The 18,687-nt window shown below is 38.0% G+C and overlaps 1 protein-coding gene across 4 annotated transcripts in view; it reads right to left on the reverse strand.

Moving 5' to 3' along the window:
- The window catches only part of CHCHD3 (coiled-coil-helix-coiled-coil-helix domain containing 3), a 269,569-nt gene that overhangs the window by 204,423 nt on the left and 46,459 nt on the right, over window positions 1–18,687 (reverse strand). For all 4 annotated transcript variants that reach the window (XM_014840846.3, XM_044747506.2, XM_044747560.2 and 1 more), the window contains exon 3: window positions 12,956–13,037. In XM_014840846.3, the coding sequence (XP_014696332.2) occupies window positions 12,956–13,037 (82 nt within the window). The remainder of the gene's footprint in view (window positions 1–12,955; window positions 13,038–18,687) is intronic.

An 18,687-nucleotide genomic window follows, 5' to 3' on the forward strand; every position in this document is an offset into this window, starting at 1 on the left:
AGAGGCACGAGTAACAGAGAACTGGATTGGAACCCTGATGCTGCCTTTTGTCAGTAACACAGCCTTAGGCAAGGTACTCAGCCTCTCTGAGCTGTGTTTCGACTGCAAAATAAACCCAGAGAGTGGAGCTACACGTCCACTGGCTCCCCAGTTTGGTGGGGGGTCACCAGCCTTGGATCCTGGGGAAATGTGAGGGGCCGCATCATACAGGCTACCAGAGGCTAAGGCAGGCCTCGTCACAATGCTCTTGGAGAGTTCAGAGCTGATGTATACAAACACATCGGCACAGCGCCTGGTAAACGGCAGGCAATCATTAAACAGCAGTTGCAGTTGTCATATGATAATTCTCCGACCTCTTCTTCCTTTCAGACAAATTCCATCCCATTTTAATTTACGTCACCACAATCGTAAAATATTATAGTAATTTATTAAGGCATTCTTGTTGACATTACTACATGACAGACAGTGAGTTTCGCCCTCACAGACCTTTATATTCCAGTGGAGGAGACAGTCAATCAACAGATACAGTGCTATGAAGAAAGAAAATAGAAAAAGGACAGCTAGAGGGAGGGGACAGGGAAGAATATTTAGATAAAGCAATGAAGGAAAGCCTCTCTGTGTTATTTGAGAAGAACCCTGAATAGTAAGGGGGAGCCAGCCATGCAAAATATGGAATACAAGTCTTCCAGGCAAAGAGCTGAAGGCACAAACAGGTTTAACAGCTGATGGAGCTGAAACGTTCAGTGAGAGGGTGGTAAGAGACACAGTCTGAGTGCATAAATATACAAACGGAAGCAGAGGACTACAAGGTCAAAGGAAAGGTTTGGACTTTGTGCTAAATCTAATGAAAAGCCATTAGAGGATTTTAAGCAAAGAAACTGCCATGTTTCAAAATACACTTTTGAAAGCACATTAACACTGCTCTGTGAAGAGTGGGTTCTGGGAGGCAAGAGTGGCTCCCTGCAACAGACTTCGTAATAGTATGAGCGAGAAATGATAACGGCTTAGACCAGGGTTTTTCAACCTCAGCACTACTCACATTTGGACCAAACAATTTTTCATTGTGGGGGGCTGTCCTGGCATTGTAGGATACTTAGCAGCATCCCTGGCTTCTACCCACTAGATGCCAGTAGCACCCTCCAAGTCGTAAGAACCTTAAAGGTCTCCAGACATGGCCAAATATCCCAGTGGGACCAGGGGCAGGCAAAACCCTCCTCAGTTGAGAACCACTGGCTTAAGGATGGCAATGGTGAGAGAGAATGGATTTGCAATATATTTTAAAAGCAGAGACACTAGGACTAATTAACTGGAAGGAGGAAAGGGCAGACATAAAGGCAAGAATTATCAGAAATCAAAATTCTGATGTTACCTTCAATTTTTGTTAACCTAACATCCAAGTTTTCAGCAGTTTGAAGAAAGTAATTTCTAAGTCAAACCTACCTAGGCTGTACAAATAAGTTACAGAAACTCACTTGGACAATAGTTTGGGCTCCTTTAAGTCTATAAAAACTGAATTGTACAACTGACAGGTATATTCATAAAGAAATACACAATTTCCCACATTTTACAGCAAAATCTACAGAAATATTAATTTTCACTCAGTATTTGACAGTATTTTGACAGTTTTAATTCAAAATATATTCATGTGAATTAAACAAAAATACCAAAAAAGTCTCTTCATTTGTGAATTCTTTTCAAAACTAAATTCCTTATTTAATGAGCTCCACAATCAAGGCAAAATTGACTGTACTGAAACCTGAAAAATGAAAATCTTCAGTAAACCACATCAAAAAAGCCTCAGATAGAGCATTCAGACTAATATATAATAAGCAACATCACTGTTGGACCAGAAAATAACTTAGCCTCTGAGACAGAGTCTAGTAGAGTGATGATGAGTGTGGCTTCAGATTCTGCATGGCCTAGGTTCAAATCTCCACTCCTCTATTTTCTGGGAACGTGACTATAAGCAAGCGAATCTCTGTGTGTTTCAGCATCTCATCTAGGAAGTGAGGATCCCAGCAGATCAGAACCTGACTCACAAGGCTGCTGTTAGGATTAAATGATCAATATGTGCAAAGTGCTCGGACCAGTGCTTGGGACAAAGGAAGTGTTCAAAACTGCTAGCTTTACAATTACATATTATTTCTTCTTATTATATATTACTATTTTTACTTTTCTCAGGTAAAGTCTTCTTAAATGGCACATATGATCAGATCTAAAGTCTACTCAAGATCTGTAAAATACTGTACATAGGAAGAGGACCACAGTATATGACTGTGTGGGGAAAAAAAGCATGTTATACAACATTATTACTTCAATCTCATTTTGTTTAAAAACTATATAAAATACTGTTAAGAATAAATTTCCCCCAGGGTAAGAATATGTGAGTGACCTTATGGGGGAATGAGCAGATTAAGAGAGGAAAAGGAGAAAGATGACTTTTTTTTTTTTAAAGATTGGCACCTAAGCTAACACGAGTTGCCAATCTTCTTTTTTCTTCCCTTCTTCTTCTCTCCAAGGCCCCCCAGTACGTAGTTGTATATTCTAGTTGTGAGTGCCTCTGGTTGTGCTATATGGGGCACCACCTCAGCATGGCTTGACGAGTGGCACTAGGTCCACACCCAGGATCCGAACAGGTGAAACCCTGGGCCACCAAAGCAGAGTACGCGAACTTAACCACTCAGCCAGGGGGCCGGCCCCTGACTATTTATACTTCTGTATATTCTGAATTTCTTCAATAGATGTATATTTCTCTTGTAAATTTTTCTTTTTTAACAAGTCACTATTATCCACGTTTTCAGTAGTTTGAGGAATGATCTAAGTCAAACCCACCTGGTTCTACAGAAATAATAAAAATTACAGAAACCCTGTTGGGTAATGATTTTTAAACCAATAGACATTTCCCATATTAAATTAGTGGTTTCAGCTGACTTTTTTTGGTTTGGTTTTAATCCATCAAGCTATCAGGAAAGCAAAATTGTAATTTATAGACTTTTAAGAGATTTTTGCTTTAATTTAAACAGCATTTACAAAATCGCACCATGAAATGAGTAATTTAAAAGATTGGTTCTAAGAAGTTGTGAAGGAACTCGAATTTCAATCATTAATTGAAGGATTTATATAGTTAACCTCTATTTTTATACTTTACATTTGACGCCAAAATTACACTAAAATCTTTTTAATGGGATAACCTGAAAATATTTCCAAATGAAATGGCTTAAGCCTCGGGAGCTACCCGTATACGTTGATGTGTAAGGAAGCAATTATAAAAAGTATATCACTAATAAACTGCCCCTGTTCTTGCTGCACATATTTCAATGGAGGAATTCCATATTCTAGTGCCAAAGGAAAACGGCCCCAGTAGCTAATTTTTTAAATTGACTTAAAAACATAAGTTTCTAGACTATATGTGACAGCTTATAAAAATACTTTGACTATCATACAAAAGGCAAATAAACAGTAACAATTACTACAATAATACTACAAACCAAAAAGTCAACACATCAAGCAACACAACCAATACAAAACAACAGAATGAGTCCAAGTCTTCTGTCAAAAAAAAAAGTCTGAGGATGAAAATAGAAGGAGAAATGCACTATGATTTCCACTCCACAATCATCTATTACAGTAAATGCTGCACTTTCTGACTGCTTCCTGACTTCTGGAGGGAAGCTGACACACTCCCACGCCATGGAAGGGCCCAGGTTGCTCCACTGACCTCAGCAGAATGCTGCAAGCACACCTGTGCCTCACTGACCAGAAGCAGACACGCATCTCAACAGTTTAGGAGGCAGGCTGCCATCTGCTTCCACACACCCACCCCCCGCTGTGCTATTAAGAACAACGCCCCAATCTTAAGCTAACGAGAAATTCAAATTGCCACCATCACTGAAAATGTGTACACAAATAATCACTTAATAGTAAGCTGAAGCCTACCTGAATAAAGAATATTAACTTTAAACACAAATTCTCAAAAGATTTTGGTGCTAAGTTAAAGGAAGTTTAAAAAATATCATCCTGAGGAAACAATAGAAAGAATAAACAAATAGGACTTCATCAGACTAAAGAGCTTCTTCAAGGCAAGGGAAAACAGGATTGAAACAAAAAAACAGCCCACTAATTGGGAAAAAATATTTACACGTTATTTGTCCGACAAAGGGTTAATCTCCATAATATATAAAGAACTCACACAGCTCAACAACAAAAAATCAAACCTGATCAAAATATGGGCAGGGTACATGAACAGACATTTCTCCAAAGAAGATATAAGAATGGCCAATAGACACATGAAAAGATGCTCCTCATCACTAATCATCAGAGAAATGCAAACCAAAGCTACACTAAGGTATCACCTTACACCCGTTAGAACGGCAAAAATATCCAAAACCAAGAGTGACAAACGTTGGAGAGGCTGTGGAGAAACAGGAACCCTCATACACTGTTGGTAGGAATGCAAACTGGTGCAGCCACTATGGAAAACAGTATGGAGATTTCTCAAAAAGTTAAAAATAGAAATACCTTATGACCCAGCCATCCCACTACTGGGTATCTATCCTAAGAACCTGAAATCAGCAATTCCAAAAGTCCCATGCACCCCTATGTTCATCGCAGCATTATTTACAATAGCCAAGACATGGAAGCAACCTAAATGCCCAGCAACTGATGATTGGATAAAGAAGATGTGGTATATATATCCAATGGAATACTACTCAGCCACAAAAAAGGACAAAGTCGTCCCATTCACAACAACATGGATGGACCTTGAGGGTATTATGTTGAGTGAAATAAGCCAGACAGAGAAAGACGAACTCTGTATGACTCCACTCATAGGTGGTAGTTAACATATAGACAAAGAGAACTGATCAGCGGTTACCAGGGGAAAGGGGGCATGGGGGGAGGGCACAAAGGGTGAAGTGGTGTACCTACAACATGACTAACAATAATGTACAACTGTAATTTCACAAGGTTGTTAACTATCATAATCTTAATAAAAAAGAAAATCATCCTGAGCAGCTACCCAGATCTAATAACCAGTAGCACACAACAAAGGTCATTTTCAAGAGATCCTTTATTTACTAACGGTTTAGAGGTGAAAATCCAAGTAATTGCTTGTTAGTCTTCCCACAATTGTAAATGAAAAACTTAAAGCATCCCCTAGAACAGAGAAAGGTAGTACTGCTGGACGGTGAAGTGCATGAACTCGACAGAGACTTGGGTTCAGATCCCAGGCCCACCACTGATCAGACACGACCTTGGGCAAGTTTCTTTACCTCTCAGTTTCCTCACTCACAAGGTGGGGATAACAGAGGCGTTGTGGGGATGAACTGAATAAACTCCTCAGAACAGTGCTAGGCACACAACAAATACAAGCTAACCACACCTATTACTGTTTTTAATTTTTTTTCAGTTTATTTGGGTATATGGGTCCTGTACTCTGGAATCGTTTTCATGACAGATAATGTGACCCCAGTGTGCATATTCTATGTGGATGTCATCTATAAACTGTGAGGAAAATTTTCATCAAAGACAAATGATGTCTGCTTCTGCATAAGAATGGGATGCAAAGAAACATGGGTTCTCGCAATAAAATATTTAACAGAAACTTAAGATGAGCTACTCTCTTTTAAATAGTTTTCTCCCATCAGGAAAGGTGGAGGGAGGGGTTACTACTTAAACATAAAAATGTGCCAAGGTTTGGAAACATGATAATGCTGAGACAAAACTGACATCTGATTTACAACTAGGTTACCCACACTCCTTTTCAGCTGGAGGTTCTATTGGCACAGCTGTTAAGGTCAGGAGAGGAAAGAGGGACCCTCTCTGTATATTTCTCCACTGTTTCCAGAGTGAACTGTCGCAGAAGGATCTCACGTTCTTCTAACACTCTTCCTAACACAGCATTCATTACCAACAGGATCAGCAGATGGCTCCCCAGGAGGCCTAGGACTGAGGGCTCAGCCAGGGCAAGGCCCAGCCTACATGGACCACTGTCCATGAATACGGACTTCTGGACTCAAGGAAATGGACATCAGGTCACTGCCCACCCACACTCGAAAATGGAAATAGAACTGATTCTATCCAGCTGACGCTATCTGGAATAGAAAAGTATACTCTTCACACAAAAATTGTCCAAATTTGAGAGGCAATGAGCCTGACCGGAGGCTTCTCAAACTAAGCCCTAACTAGCAGTAGGGCCTGCAAGGATGATTCCCAGGTCTCTAGGAAGTAAAAAGGGGGAAAACAGGCTGACAAGCTCTAAGTCCCTATTCCTAGCCATAAGCAGACGGCTCTTAAATCAGCATTCTATAGGGGTTCCACATGGGATCTCCTTTGAATAAATGTTTGCAAGATGGTGAGAGACAATAGGATTCCATCACCAGCAGTAGACAGCGTAGGGCTATGGGGCAATCCAAATTCAGGTCCTGGTTCTGCAGCTGGCTGAAAAACTTTACTTACTTCTATCTCAGTCATCTGTTTTTATAAAACAATAATAACATTGACAATAAACATTAATAGTTTATGTAAGGAATAATAAATGATTTATAGAGTACATTGCAACTCCATCTTCCCCCTAGACTGTTCCGGGTAATGGAGAAACTTCAGCAAGGAGCACTCCAACTGCAGAACACTCAGAAACCAATTCCTAGAAACTTCCAAATGCAGAAACCAACTTTGGCACAAATTACTTCAAACACTATGCTTCATGAGAGAAAACGCTGTAATTACTGTCAAAAGAAACACCTGAGCAAGAAGTGTCGGAACATCACTGCTGCTATTACAACCAATGAAAAAGTTACAGATGTCTATGGCATGCTTGATTGATTCTGGTTTTCTAGGTTTAATATTCCTACCATGTAAAAATAGCTTCTCAAACAGAATTCGGGGTAGGATTCTACAATGGTGTAGCATCAACAGGAAAGAAAATTGGATTTGGAAAAAGAAGTAGAGATGAGAATAAAAGACAGACTGGATAATCCAACCTTCTATAATTGTTGGTTATAGGAAGCAGTTGTCTCTATTAAAAATAGAAAAGTGTCACTTGAAGAAAAAAGATGAAAATAGCAGATGGCACAAGATTCCAATACCTAGTACATACACAGCACTTCTAATCATCTTCCCGTGAGAAGCATCAGACGGCTAGGAGGTGGTCTTCCTGTTACATTCAGAACTGGTTAAGTCTTTATCTACTTTTAAGCAGAATGGAATAGAAAAGTATAGGTATAAAACAACAGCAATGCAATATGCATTTTTTAAAGAACAGGGCTTCAATGGGGTTGATAAGAAAATTAATCCGATATATTGGGATTTTTATACTACAGAAGAATCTCTCAAATGTCAGAGCACATAAAGGAACATTTTGCAGATAATGCCAACAAACTCTCCATTAGCCCTATTGGAGCCAGACGCTGGGAAATACGCTCACATCACAGCGGTGGTAGAAGGTACACCTGGACATCAGGTGTGTGTCACTGAAGAATTATAACTCAAGTTTCTGTAATCACCTTCTTTGCAAATATCTGTAAATCAGAAGTGAGACTTGTTTGGCTGTGACAGTCGTTGAGTGCCACAAGAAAATACCGACTACTAACTGATCTTTTAAGGTCACTTCAAAACTACACTTTTGTGATAAGCCTTTGGTAAGTATTAGTTATCAACAGTACTTGTTCCCTGAAAGTTTTTTTTAATTACTATACACCTAGGGATTACACACAAGTTGAGGTATGTAATTTCATAACAACTGTATAATTCATGTCTACAACTAGAAAACAATGTTAAACGCTACACTAACTTAAAACAAAGATTTATGAGACAACTATCTATAGTCTCTAGTTAATGTCTGATTTTAAAGGCATAATTTAATTTTTCTGTTATTTTTATTATAATGTGGAATATATATGTGTATGTATAGAGAGAAGACTGCCCTTTCTAGAAGATGGTCAAGATTTTCCAGTCCTAGTGGTTCATTCAATTGAACAAATATTTGTGAGAGCTTACTATATGCAAGGCACCACACTAGGCAGATGGTTTCCTCCATTATGTATTTTCAATGTGACGCTAACCCATAAAATGCTGTTTATCTCTAGTGGATTCGTTCCTCCTTCCTTTTTCAGCTTTTTCTTCCAAAGGCTGAAAATATCTAATAATAAAATTGAGATAAATTATTATGTATAATGAATTTGAACAGAAGGTACCATCCCTATGAATTTTACCTTTTCTATGAGAAACTAAAAAGTACAATTAAGTTTTAAGCCCTTATTTGATGCTATAAATGGAAAAATAAATGAACTGTGCTATACTCTAACTTACCCAAAATTTACCTGACAAAATTTATGACTACTTTATTAAACCACATTAATTATTTTAAGTCTCACAAATCTGATGTAATTTTCCAAGTAATTAAAAATAAGGTAAAACCTCAACTCACATCCACCTAAAATCAGCAAGCAAGCAATCTTCATTGATGTACAGCTAGTTACAACATAAAGTAACTATTCCCTTTTTTCTTGGTTTCTTGAGGAAAGGTTATTAAAACTGAAACACTCTCACTTGGCTTTATAGGTAAAGAGGTGAAATTCAAATGCCAAAGGTCAGAGGTCAGAAGTAGTCACATTTTTCTTGCTGTCAGAGACTGACTTTTGGAGGTAGGGTGCAGCAGAGAAGTAAATCACGTTTTAAAAATCTATATTCAAACTGCAGCATATTATGTCCTTGCTATATTGGCCTGCTTATAGTTACAACACAACATGGGCAGCTATAATCCACAACATGCAATAGAGTATCAGAGCAAAAACAGACTGTGACATGAGCATTTAATTTACTCTGGACTCCCAATACCCCAAACAACTATTCCATCCATTAGATGCTGTGATAAGCAAAGCTGATTCCAAATTAGATCCAACAATTTTAGTTTGTGTACTAATATTATGTCAGGGATTTTCTGGCATGATTTTGTTAACTAAGCAAATTACTCGAGATTCTCATAAAACAGAATCAGATCTAAGATAAATTGAATTGAGATTCCAGGTGCAAATTTTTTTAGAAATAACAAGACAACATACACAGTCCTAGTGCCCTAGTAGAAACCTTCTACACTAAAGCAACTTCTAATTGTGCCACGTCTGCATATTCGATTTAAAGGAGTGGCGGTTTAAAGGAGTTCAGATAAATTTTAAATAGCCTAATGAAATATCTTCAGTTTAAATGAAAGGGATCTAAATGAGTGTGGCACTACCAGTCAGAGATGCTGTAAAAAGCTTCTGCACTGGGTGGGAGTTAAGGCAGAAACTCGAGAAATTACTTTCAATCCAAGAGATGTTATGCTCTAGGGTGTATATGGACTGTATTGATGAAATACAGTTCTAGCACCGTATTTTTCCACATCTTCACATTCTTGAAAGCATCTTACTATTGCTGTCTGCCAGGCAGCAGTCCTGCACAGTAGTCATAGCCTGCTCATAAGCACCAAAATTTACAAAACTGATGTCAGCAGCCTGGAAAAATCCCAGGAACAACAGTGGAGCAATCTTTTAAAGAATGCTGTGTTGCCAAGGCTTCACTGGCATAGAGTATGATATTGTCTGGAAAAACAAGAACATCAAGACCCTCAGTCAAAAAGTGATTCAGAAGAAATGAGGCCAATGTGGACAGGTTTTAAGAACACCTTAACCCTTGGTTTCTCACTACCAGCACTATGGACATTTTAAGCCAGATAATTCTTTGTTTGGGATGGACGGTAGAGGTGGGAGCTGTCTTGTGCGTTACAGCATGTTTAGCGGCATCCCTGGTCTCTACCCACTAGCTGCCAATAACACCTGACAAGTTGTGACAGCCAAAAATGTTTCCAGACATTGTCAGATATCTCCCCGGGAACAAAATCTCCCCCAATTGAGAACTGCTGCCTTAACTTAACGTATTTTGGTTACGTTTTCCCTTTTATGAATACACAAGTGAAATCTTAAAAATTCAAAGTGTTACTGAGCTCTTTCAATAAGCGAATTCTAAGAGAGAAACTACTGTGTCATAATTTGCAGCAATTTTTTTCTTAGTGGTACATCAATACAATGCTGCTTAATATCGATGGCATCTTCAATTCGATGAAATTCAGCTACCCACCATCCTTTCCCCTTTGTTATGGAACCCTCATCCTGATCTCCTTTGGGGCATTACTTCTTCCCCACTGTGTACAGTTTCAGTAGTACCCAGTTCTTCCCTAGTTAGTAGTTCTCTAGTCTTCCTTTTGATTCTTTTGAGCTACCCAATATGCTTCTCAAAATGTCCTTGCTTCCTAAGTTAAGTTTCAGTCTTTCAACCAAAAGAAAAAACCTAACTAAAACAAGGTCCTTATTTAAACTAGCCTGATAGAAGACACTGCAGAATATTTCCCTGCCACAAAGTTCCCCAAGCTGTTAAAAATGTTATTGCTTCTCCTTACCACTCAGCACACAGGCAGAGAGAGCAGGGGTACAGATGAAACAAGAACTGCTGACACAGTGTGATGGGTCAAGGGGATCATTGCACTCTTCTCCGTTTTTGAATGTGCTTAGAAATATCCAAAATAAATAGGTTAAACAACGAAAATAAATATTCTGTGAAGAAAAACATCACAATTGAAATAATTTCTAAAGTCCTTTTTGCACAAGCTCAATTCCTTACATGGACGTGTGCCTATGTCCCGATCTTAAGTGCTTAAGAACTTGCTTACATTTACATGTGCATTTGGCATGAAAAGAGACAATCTGGTAAGCAGGTCATGAACAAGTGACAGTACAATGGCACAGGAACTATTTTCTAAAACCGCTTATAAGGCTTTATTCAATTAAGGGAACACATAGAATAATGTATAAATGCTTTCTGACTCCAAAAAGTTATTTTTAAAAGACTGCACATAAAACTTTCTTAATGCTTTTTCTAAAGTTCCTTCTCTGGGAGAGAGAGAAAAAATAGCTATTGATTCTTCTAAGAACTATCATATAGATGAACACACACTTTTTGCCAAGATTTGACAGCTAGAAGTTTTCATGAAGAAGGCTTCAAAGAAAACATTTTTTTAAAAGAAAAAATAATAAAAGCCTATACCACCCTCTGCTCTCCTTAAAGGTGACAGAAAATAAACTCTTTATCCATAGTCATTTGTCCAGGTCACAGCTAGGCTGCCAAGCCCAGTCCACATGAGAGACGAAATTGGCTCTCACTGGCACCTTTTATTCATCTCATCTGCCCTTTACCTTTCATAGACCAAGGCAGAGCAAATGGGAGTTGAATAATGAAGGAAAAAAAAAACTCACCATAATGAATTATTCTAGCCTGTACCATATGAGCAGAAAGGAAGACAAAAAAATCCTGTGTGAAATATAATAAGCCAAGTAAATATGAGAGTCTAACTAAAAAATCCTTATTAAAATAAAATTCAGTTAAAAATAATAAAATTTCAAAGACAAGAAATTCGACCATAACATATTGATTTTCTTTGCTTCTTAATGAAAACGGCCTGAAATTTTTTGCATATTTAAACTTCACTATCTAATTACATACTTTATCAACCTAACCCAATTAAATAATTATAAAGTGCTGCACAGGAAACTACTGAAATATACACAGACCCTTTAGCAGTACTAATTACATCTTGATTTTTAAATCCCTAAGCCATGTGCTTTGTCTATTTCCTAACAAAATGGTGGTCTTAATCTAAAACTCATGTCCTGTCCCACAGGTTTTAAGCAAATGGGCACTAGCTTAGTACTTCAACAAAAGAGAAGAAATATTAGAGAATGTTTTTCAAACCCCTCACTTTAGAGATGAATATTTAAGGCCCAAAGAGGTTAAATTACATATTGAAGGTCCCATGGCCAGTAGGACTAGAATCCAATTCAAAGATTCTTTACATTTAGCTCTCTCAAGCAAAACAGTTAAGCAATCTAAAACAAAAACAAACACATACTAAGCATCTGCAGGTGAGAGATACTGCGTTTAGTGCCAGCAACACAAAGACATTCACAGGATCATATAATAACGATGCTCTGTGCTATATGCAAATTTCAGAAGGAGCACAGATGGGAAGCACTTGACTATCTTGGATTAAAATGCATTCACATATTTTTATGAATAAGTATATACTTTAAGTCTTTAAAAAGTAGTGCTTTTTACAAAAAAAAATTTTATTTATGCTGTTTTGAACATTGCTTTTTTTCCAGTTTACAGCTTTTCAACATCCTTTTGAATCAGTACACAAGGATCTACTTGACTGTCTATATCCAGTGTAGGCATGAACCATAATTCATTCACCCAGTCCCCCATGCTGGGCATCCGGATTACTTCTAGTGTTCCATTACTACAAAAACACTTCAGTGAACATTCTTTTAGCTGTTCTCAGTAGCAGTGTCAATAACAACAACAATATAGAAGGACATACAGGGGAATGAAATGTTCCAAGAGTGGTTATCCCTGTGGAATGGAATTATGGAGGATTTTCATTTTTCAACCTTACGTATTTCTGTAATGTCTTCAGTTTTTTTAAGTGAGTGTGTTACTAATTAGTGCTATTTGTTAATATGGACACTATATATAACATACGACATTCACTGTTAGCTACAATACTGTTAACCTTAGTACCCACAGTAGACAACATAATCTTCAATCATAAACATTCATTGAAAGAAACTAGCCTGAGAAATGCCTAGAGAATCCTCAAGAACTACTTCTCACTTATTGAGAAAAGAGGGCTCAGTATTCACGCAACGAAGAACCACAAGAGAGATGTAACGGTCATTTACAATCGTTTGGAAAGAGGGTAAAATAGGGCTCTAATAAGCACAATCCAAAACTGAAAGTGGCCAAGTTCACATTCTGAAGTTCAGCCAAACACAGATAACCAGTCTTATTACAATCATTCCTCCCTAACAATATTTGATAATTAAGACAAGTCACCAAAATCTCTCTCAGATACTACAAAACTCACCGTTTCTGATTTTCGGATTCTTTCTTGGCTTGCTCCAGTGCCAGCTCCTCAGCCACTCTTCTTTTCAATTCTTCATCAGAAACTAGAAACATTGAAAGGAGAAGGAGATAAAATAAGTGACCTCTTAAAAACGAAAGCAAGAAAATACTCAGGAAAACAAAGCTGAGAGGAGATCTTAATGGGTAAAGTCCTGCCAGCTGGTCAGTGTCTCCTTGGAACCACCTAAGCACTGTGGAAAAGACCAATTAGTCACTTCAGGAGCAATTTAATCAAGAGGTCCCTGGTGACCCAGAAATCTCCACACCTGCCAAAATTTATAATAAACTCAAGGAGCTGCTTACTGCCCAGTGGGGACTGAGCCATTAAGTACAAATTCTTTAAAATGATGTCCTGTCATTAAAGTCTGACAATTGCATATAAGGGCAGGAGAAGCTGTAAGGAAGGGATTTCAGAGAGAAAAAGGACACCAAAGCATTCTCACTTCAACAAGTAAACATTTGAAAAATAATTTATTACAGAAAGAAAACCATTTGTATGTACATTCATTTTTCCAGGATTTACGAAAAAAGGCATTTATGAACATTTTGAAACATTTTTTGGAACATGTGTCATTCAAATTCAGGTGCCAACAACTGGAAAGAGAACAGTGCTGAGAACACGGCTGGAGCTCTGGAGCTTTCTAAATACCTGGTGACTTGATATGAAACATCTGGTCTTTCCTATTAGAAGATTTTGTAAGATATGTTTTGTAAAGATTCTTACAGCTATGATAGCAAATAAACTAGACAAATTTTACATACTCCTGAAGAGCCTTCCATAAGAAATAAGCAGAGACTATTTCCTCTTCACCGCAAACCCATTACCCAAAATTACGACCAAGAAAGCACCAGAAACGCTTGGAAGGATCTAGGAATACACAGGGACCTAACTGCTATTTCCAGGGGTTGAGCCTATGAGATGGACTGCTAGACAGCACTGTCTCTGCTCTGCAATGACACTTTATTTGACGATCTCGACATTATAAGTGCCTTGCCTCAAGGCATATGCAAAAAATGAATTACAATAGGATATGCAAAAAGAATTTTTTAATTTAGCTGACATTGCACAATAACAAATAAAGAAGATCCATGAAAGGTTATACGGATGTGTTCTCTCAGTTGTGGACTATCAGAAAACAACAGCATCAGGAGCCAGTCCAGTGGCACAGTGGTTAAGTTTACACATTCCACTTTGGCGCCCCGGGGTTCACCAGTTCGGATTCCAGGTGCAGACCTACACACCACTTGTTAAGCCATGCTGTGGCAGGCGTCCTACATAAAGTAGAGATGGGCATGGATGTTAGCTCAGGGCTAGTCTTCCTCAGCAAAAAAAAGAGGAAGTTTAGCAGCAGATGTTAGCTTAGGGCTAATCTTCCTCAAAAAGAAAAAAGAAAGAAAGAAAAAAAAGAAACAGCATCAAAGGACATCATCAAAAAGGTGAAAAGACAACCCAGAGAACAGGAGAAAATTCTGGAAAATCACATAGCTGATAAGGACTTGTATCTAGAATATACAAAGAACTCTTACAAGAGAACAATAAAAAGACAACAAAATTAAAAATGGGCAAACAATACAAAAGGGTATTTCTCTAAAAAAGGTATAAGAAATTGCCAGTAAGCACATGCAAAATTGCTCAACAGCATTTGTCATTAAGGAAATGCAAATCAAAACAACAATGATAAAACAATTTAAACCACTATAATCAAAAAGACAAACAATAACAAGTGTTGGTGAGAATGTGGAGAAATTAGAACCTTCAAACACTGCTGATGGGAATATAAAATGATGCAAGCACTGTAGAAAACAGTTTAGCAGTTCCTCAAAACGCTAAGCCACATAACCTAGCAATTCCACTCTTAGGTACTGTATATACTCAAGAGAATTGAAAACATATGTCTACACAAAAACTTGTACATGAATATTTATACCAGCGTTATTCAAAATAACCCAAAAGGGAAGATAAGCTAAAGCCCATCAACTGATGAATGGATAAACAAAATGTAGTATATCCATTCTGTGTGATATTCAGCCATAAAAAGTTATGGACTACAACACATGCTACAACAAGGATGAATCTTGAAAGCATTATGCTAAATGAAAGAAGCCAGACACAAAAGGTCACATATTGTATGCTTCCACTGATCTGAAATGTCTAGAAAAGGCAAATCCATAGACACAGAAACTAGATCAGTGGTTGCCTGGGGTGGGAGGAAGGGGAGAATGGGACAAGGACAGCTAAGGGTAGAGGATTTCTTTAGGTGGTGTTCAAAATGTTCTAAAATTAGATTGTGAGATGGTTGCACAACTATGTAAATATACTAAAAAGCCCCAGAACTGTACATTTTAAATGAGCGAATTTTACGATATGTTAAATGTATCTCAATAAAGCCGTAAAAAAGCAAGACAAAAGAAATATAATATAAAAAAAGAATGACTGACAGAATCAGGGAAAGGAGTAAACACCAGTTGAGGTCTAACTGGGGGAGCTTGGGGAGCTACCCCCTCTCCTGGCAGCAGAGTTCTCAAGGCTTGTTCTCGAATGGACGTTCTCTAGGCCCCTTCTTCTCTTCTACTTTGTAGTCTCCAGCATGAGAAAGACACAAGTCTATGCTTTGAAAAGGTCACACAAAATCAAGAAAAAGACTAGAAAAGAGAATTCTGTATGCATTCAGGCAAATCTTAAGATTTTTTCCATTATTAAAGGTTTAAAACAATACAAATACCAGCAGAGAAATTACAGACAGCAATAGCTCAGCAAAGAGTCTGAATAGTCTTTGTTTTTCCATTATCTAGACTTGGATAAATCAGTTAACCCAAGTTTTGACTTCCTCATCCAAAAACAGGACTGGGTAGGTTACACGGGTGTCACCTGGCTATGAATTCTAGATTATGCACTCCACGAGGTGATGACTTTCACATTTCCATCACTTCTTATAAACAACAAAACAACCTGACACTTGCTGTTTTTCAAGTTGTTCACAGCAGGTTGGTCTATTCGTAGCAAAAACTGAAACAAACATTTAACCCAATTAGTACTACCTGATCAAACTATACTCTGTAGTTTAACGTAACAGTTAGGACCAACACACAGCCTGTATGTGTGAAATCACACCATTCCCCCGGATTGATTCAAATTACCACAGCAAAATTTCTCTCAAGCAAAATTCAATCAAATTCTCAATCACAATTCAATTGAACTTCATTCAGTCAATTAAAACTAGCTTCTGTAAGACCTCTGTATACCAGGACTAAGTATGAAGCAATGAAATTAGTTTTCTAAGTGAGCTACTAAAATGGTCTCGTATCCTCATAGTGCATTTGATGCCTCTTACATAGGGGGATTCCTGCCAGGGGAAAAGCCAAAAAATCAACTGTGAGCTTCTTATTATGATGTGATCAACCTGGAATGGAACAGTAAGGACGCCACTGCCAAATGGTGACCAGCTGGGTGGCTGGGAAGGAAGCCACACAGGAGAGGCTGCAGAGAAGGAAATGTAGCTGCAAGGCTTGTCTTCTTTCTCTACACCCTCTGGGCTATCACGATCGGCCCTGCCACCTGCCATGGGATGGGGTGAGAAACAGATGCAGGTAACTGGTGGTATCATCTAGGGAGGCCATGAGGGGAGGAGGGAAGCACCAACAACGAACAAGGCAGGAAACTCCCAAGGCCACTGAAGAAGACATGCCCAAGGGACCAGCTGGTTGACAGCATTTTTGGTCAGTAAAGGGACCAAAGCACAGCTGTCTTTCTAAAGCCCTTGCTGTTTCCGGAAAAGAAAAAAAAATTTACAACTTTTGGGTCGCATGTCCAAGGTCACAGCTGAAAAAGTAATTACCTTAGGTACAGTGGAGAATTTAAAATAACAAAAGATAAAACATGACCTAGCATAAAGAGTTTAAAATCTCAAATTGCAAATCAAAGCCTAGGCAGGAAAATAAACCAGTGTAGAAATAGGTTTTGAGCAAATCTAAGTTTTATGTTATTTGTTTTTAAATCAATAGAATACAGAAAGCAACAATATATTCCTTCTGACAGTCTGATCCGAAGTGTGTGAGGGAAAAAGACCATTTGGAGACCACTATTTAAAATGGCCTTTCTGAAAACACTCTTTTCAGCTCTCAGGATCTGAACATTTTCTCAAATAAAACTGTTATTAAACTAAAAGGTCACTGTTTCAGGAAGGGCTACTTTAAAGAGAAGCACAGGAAAGGCCAACTTTGCCTATTAGCACAGGGAGTTTCCCAGCAGATCTTCAGGGGCTGGCAAAGTTTGTGAAAAGAGAAAAAATAAAAAAGAAATTTTCAAGCCATATCAATCAGATTTGCCATGAAATTTGCAAAATTATTTCAAGCTCAGTAAGTATGGTTCTATAGCTTATACATACATACACACTTTCTTTTCAAAATGTGTTAAGACAGAAACACATACTTTTTTTCACATACTTGTACCCTATACTTTTTAAAATCTTCTCTGAAACCATTTATTTCTCAAAGGCAAATGTATTTGTTTTTTTCTTCTCCCCAAAGCCCCCCAGTACATAGGTGTATATTCTGGTTGTGAGTGCCTCTGGCTCTGCTACGTGGGACGCTGCCTCATCATGGCCTAAAGAGCGGTGCTAGGTCCGCACTCAGGATCCAAACCGGGGAAACCTGGGCCTCTGAAGCCGAGCGTGTGAACTTAACCACTCAGTCACGGGGCCGGTCCCAATAGCAAACGTATCGTAATGAACACAAACACTAGCATTTTTGTCAATAAGTTATAGATGACAGGACACTGACCACAAAACATGGGAGAGAAAGTCAAGCACTGCAGTTGCTTGGTTACAGAAAGTATGGCCCTAAACCCTTTATTTGAAAGTATTATCAAAAATAATACTTGCATGGTCAAAAGCAACTCACGATTCCTAACAAATTTTTGTTTGTTTTAGTAAACAACATTCTAAACAAATGCTTTGGTTAGTCCAAAGATTCTTCTTTACTAAATGTCTAGCAATCTTTTCCTCCTATTAGACACATTCTAAATTTCTAAGAAGTTAGATTCTAAGATTCTTAAAATTTCTAATTTATTCTTAGATTCTTATTCTAATTCTAATTCTTAGAATTTCTAATTTTTAAGAAACTCCAAGATTCCTAACCTTATACTTGACTCTAGCAGTCTTAGGAACTGTGAATACCATGGTCTTAATCCTCAGAGCAAGCATAGCATAAATTCATTACACCCCACCTGTCTTCTATGTTACATGACCTATATCCAAATTCTGTTTTCAGAAACTGGGTAAACTAGGCGGAGAGAGGGAGGAGGAGGATGAGACACTGTAACAATTTAAGACAGTTCCTTGAATGGTGAACAGAAATGACTCCAAAAGATGGAATGATTTTATGAATGCCTCCTCATCTATGAAAAAACAAAAGCTTGAAAATGCAACCATGACTTGAGAATTCCATAGATTCCCTAGACCTCAGGGGACACACCAATTTCCTTCATTTTCTTTGCATAATCCTCACACTATAATTCCCTCCCCAATTACAGTGTTTCTTAAACAATCTCCATAAGTTACTTAATAAAAATGATGGCTTGCCTCTTAGAAAAATGTCAGGTCCTTCGGGATTTTCCCTTTTCTCCATTCTCTTCCCGGTTTTCCCATTGGCTGATGTGGGTCATGTCCAATTTTATAAAGCCTATTACTTTCATGT

This window comes from Equus asinus, chromosome 1 (genome assembly GCF_041296235.1).
Source record: "Equus asinus isolate D_3611 breed Donkey chromosome 1, EquAss-T2T_v2, whole genome shotgun sequence".
Lineage (NCBI taxonomy): Eukaryota > Metazoa > Chordata > Mammalia > Perissodactyla > Equidae > Equus > Equus asinus.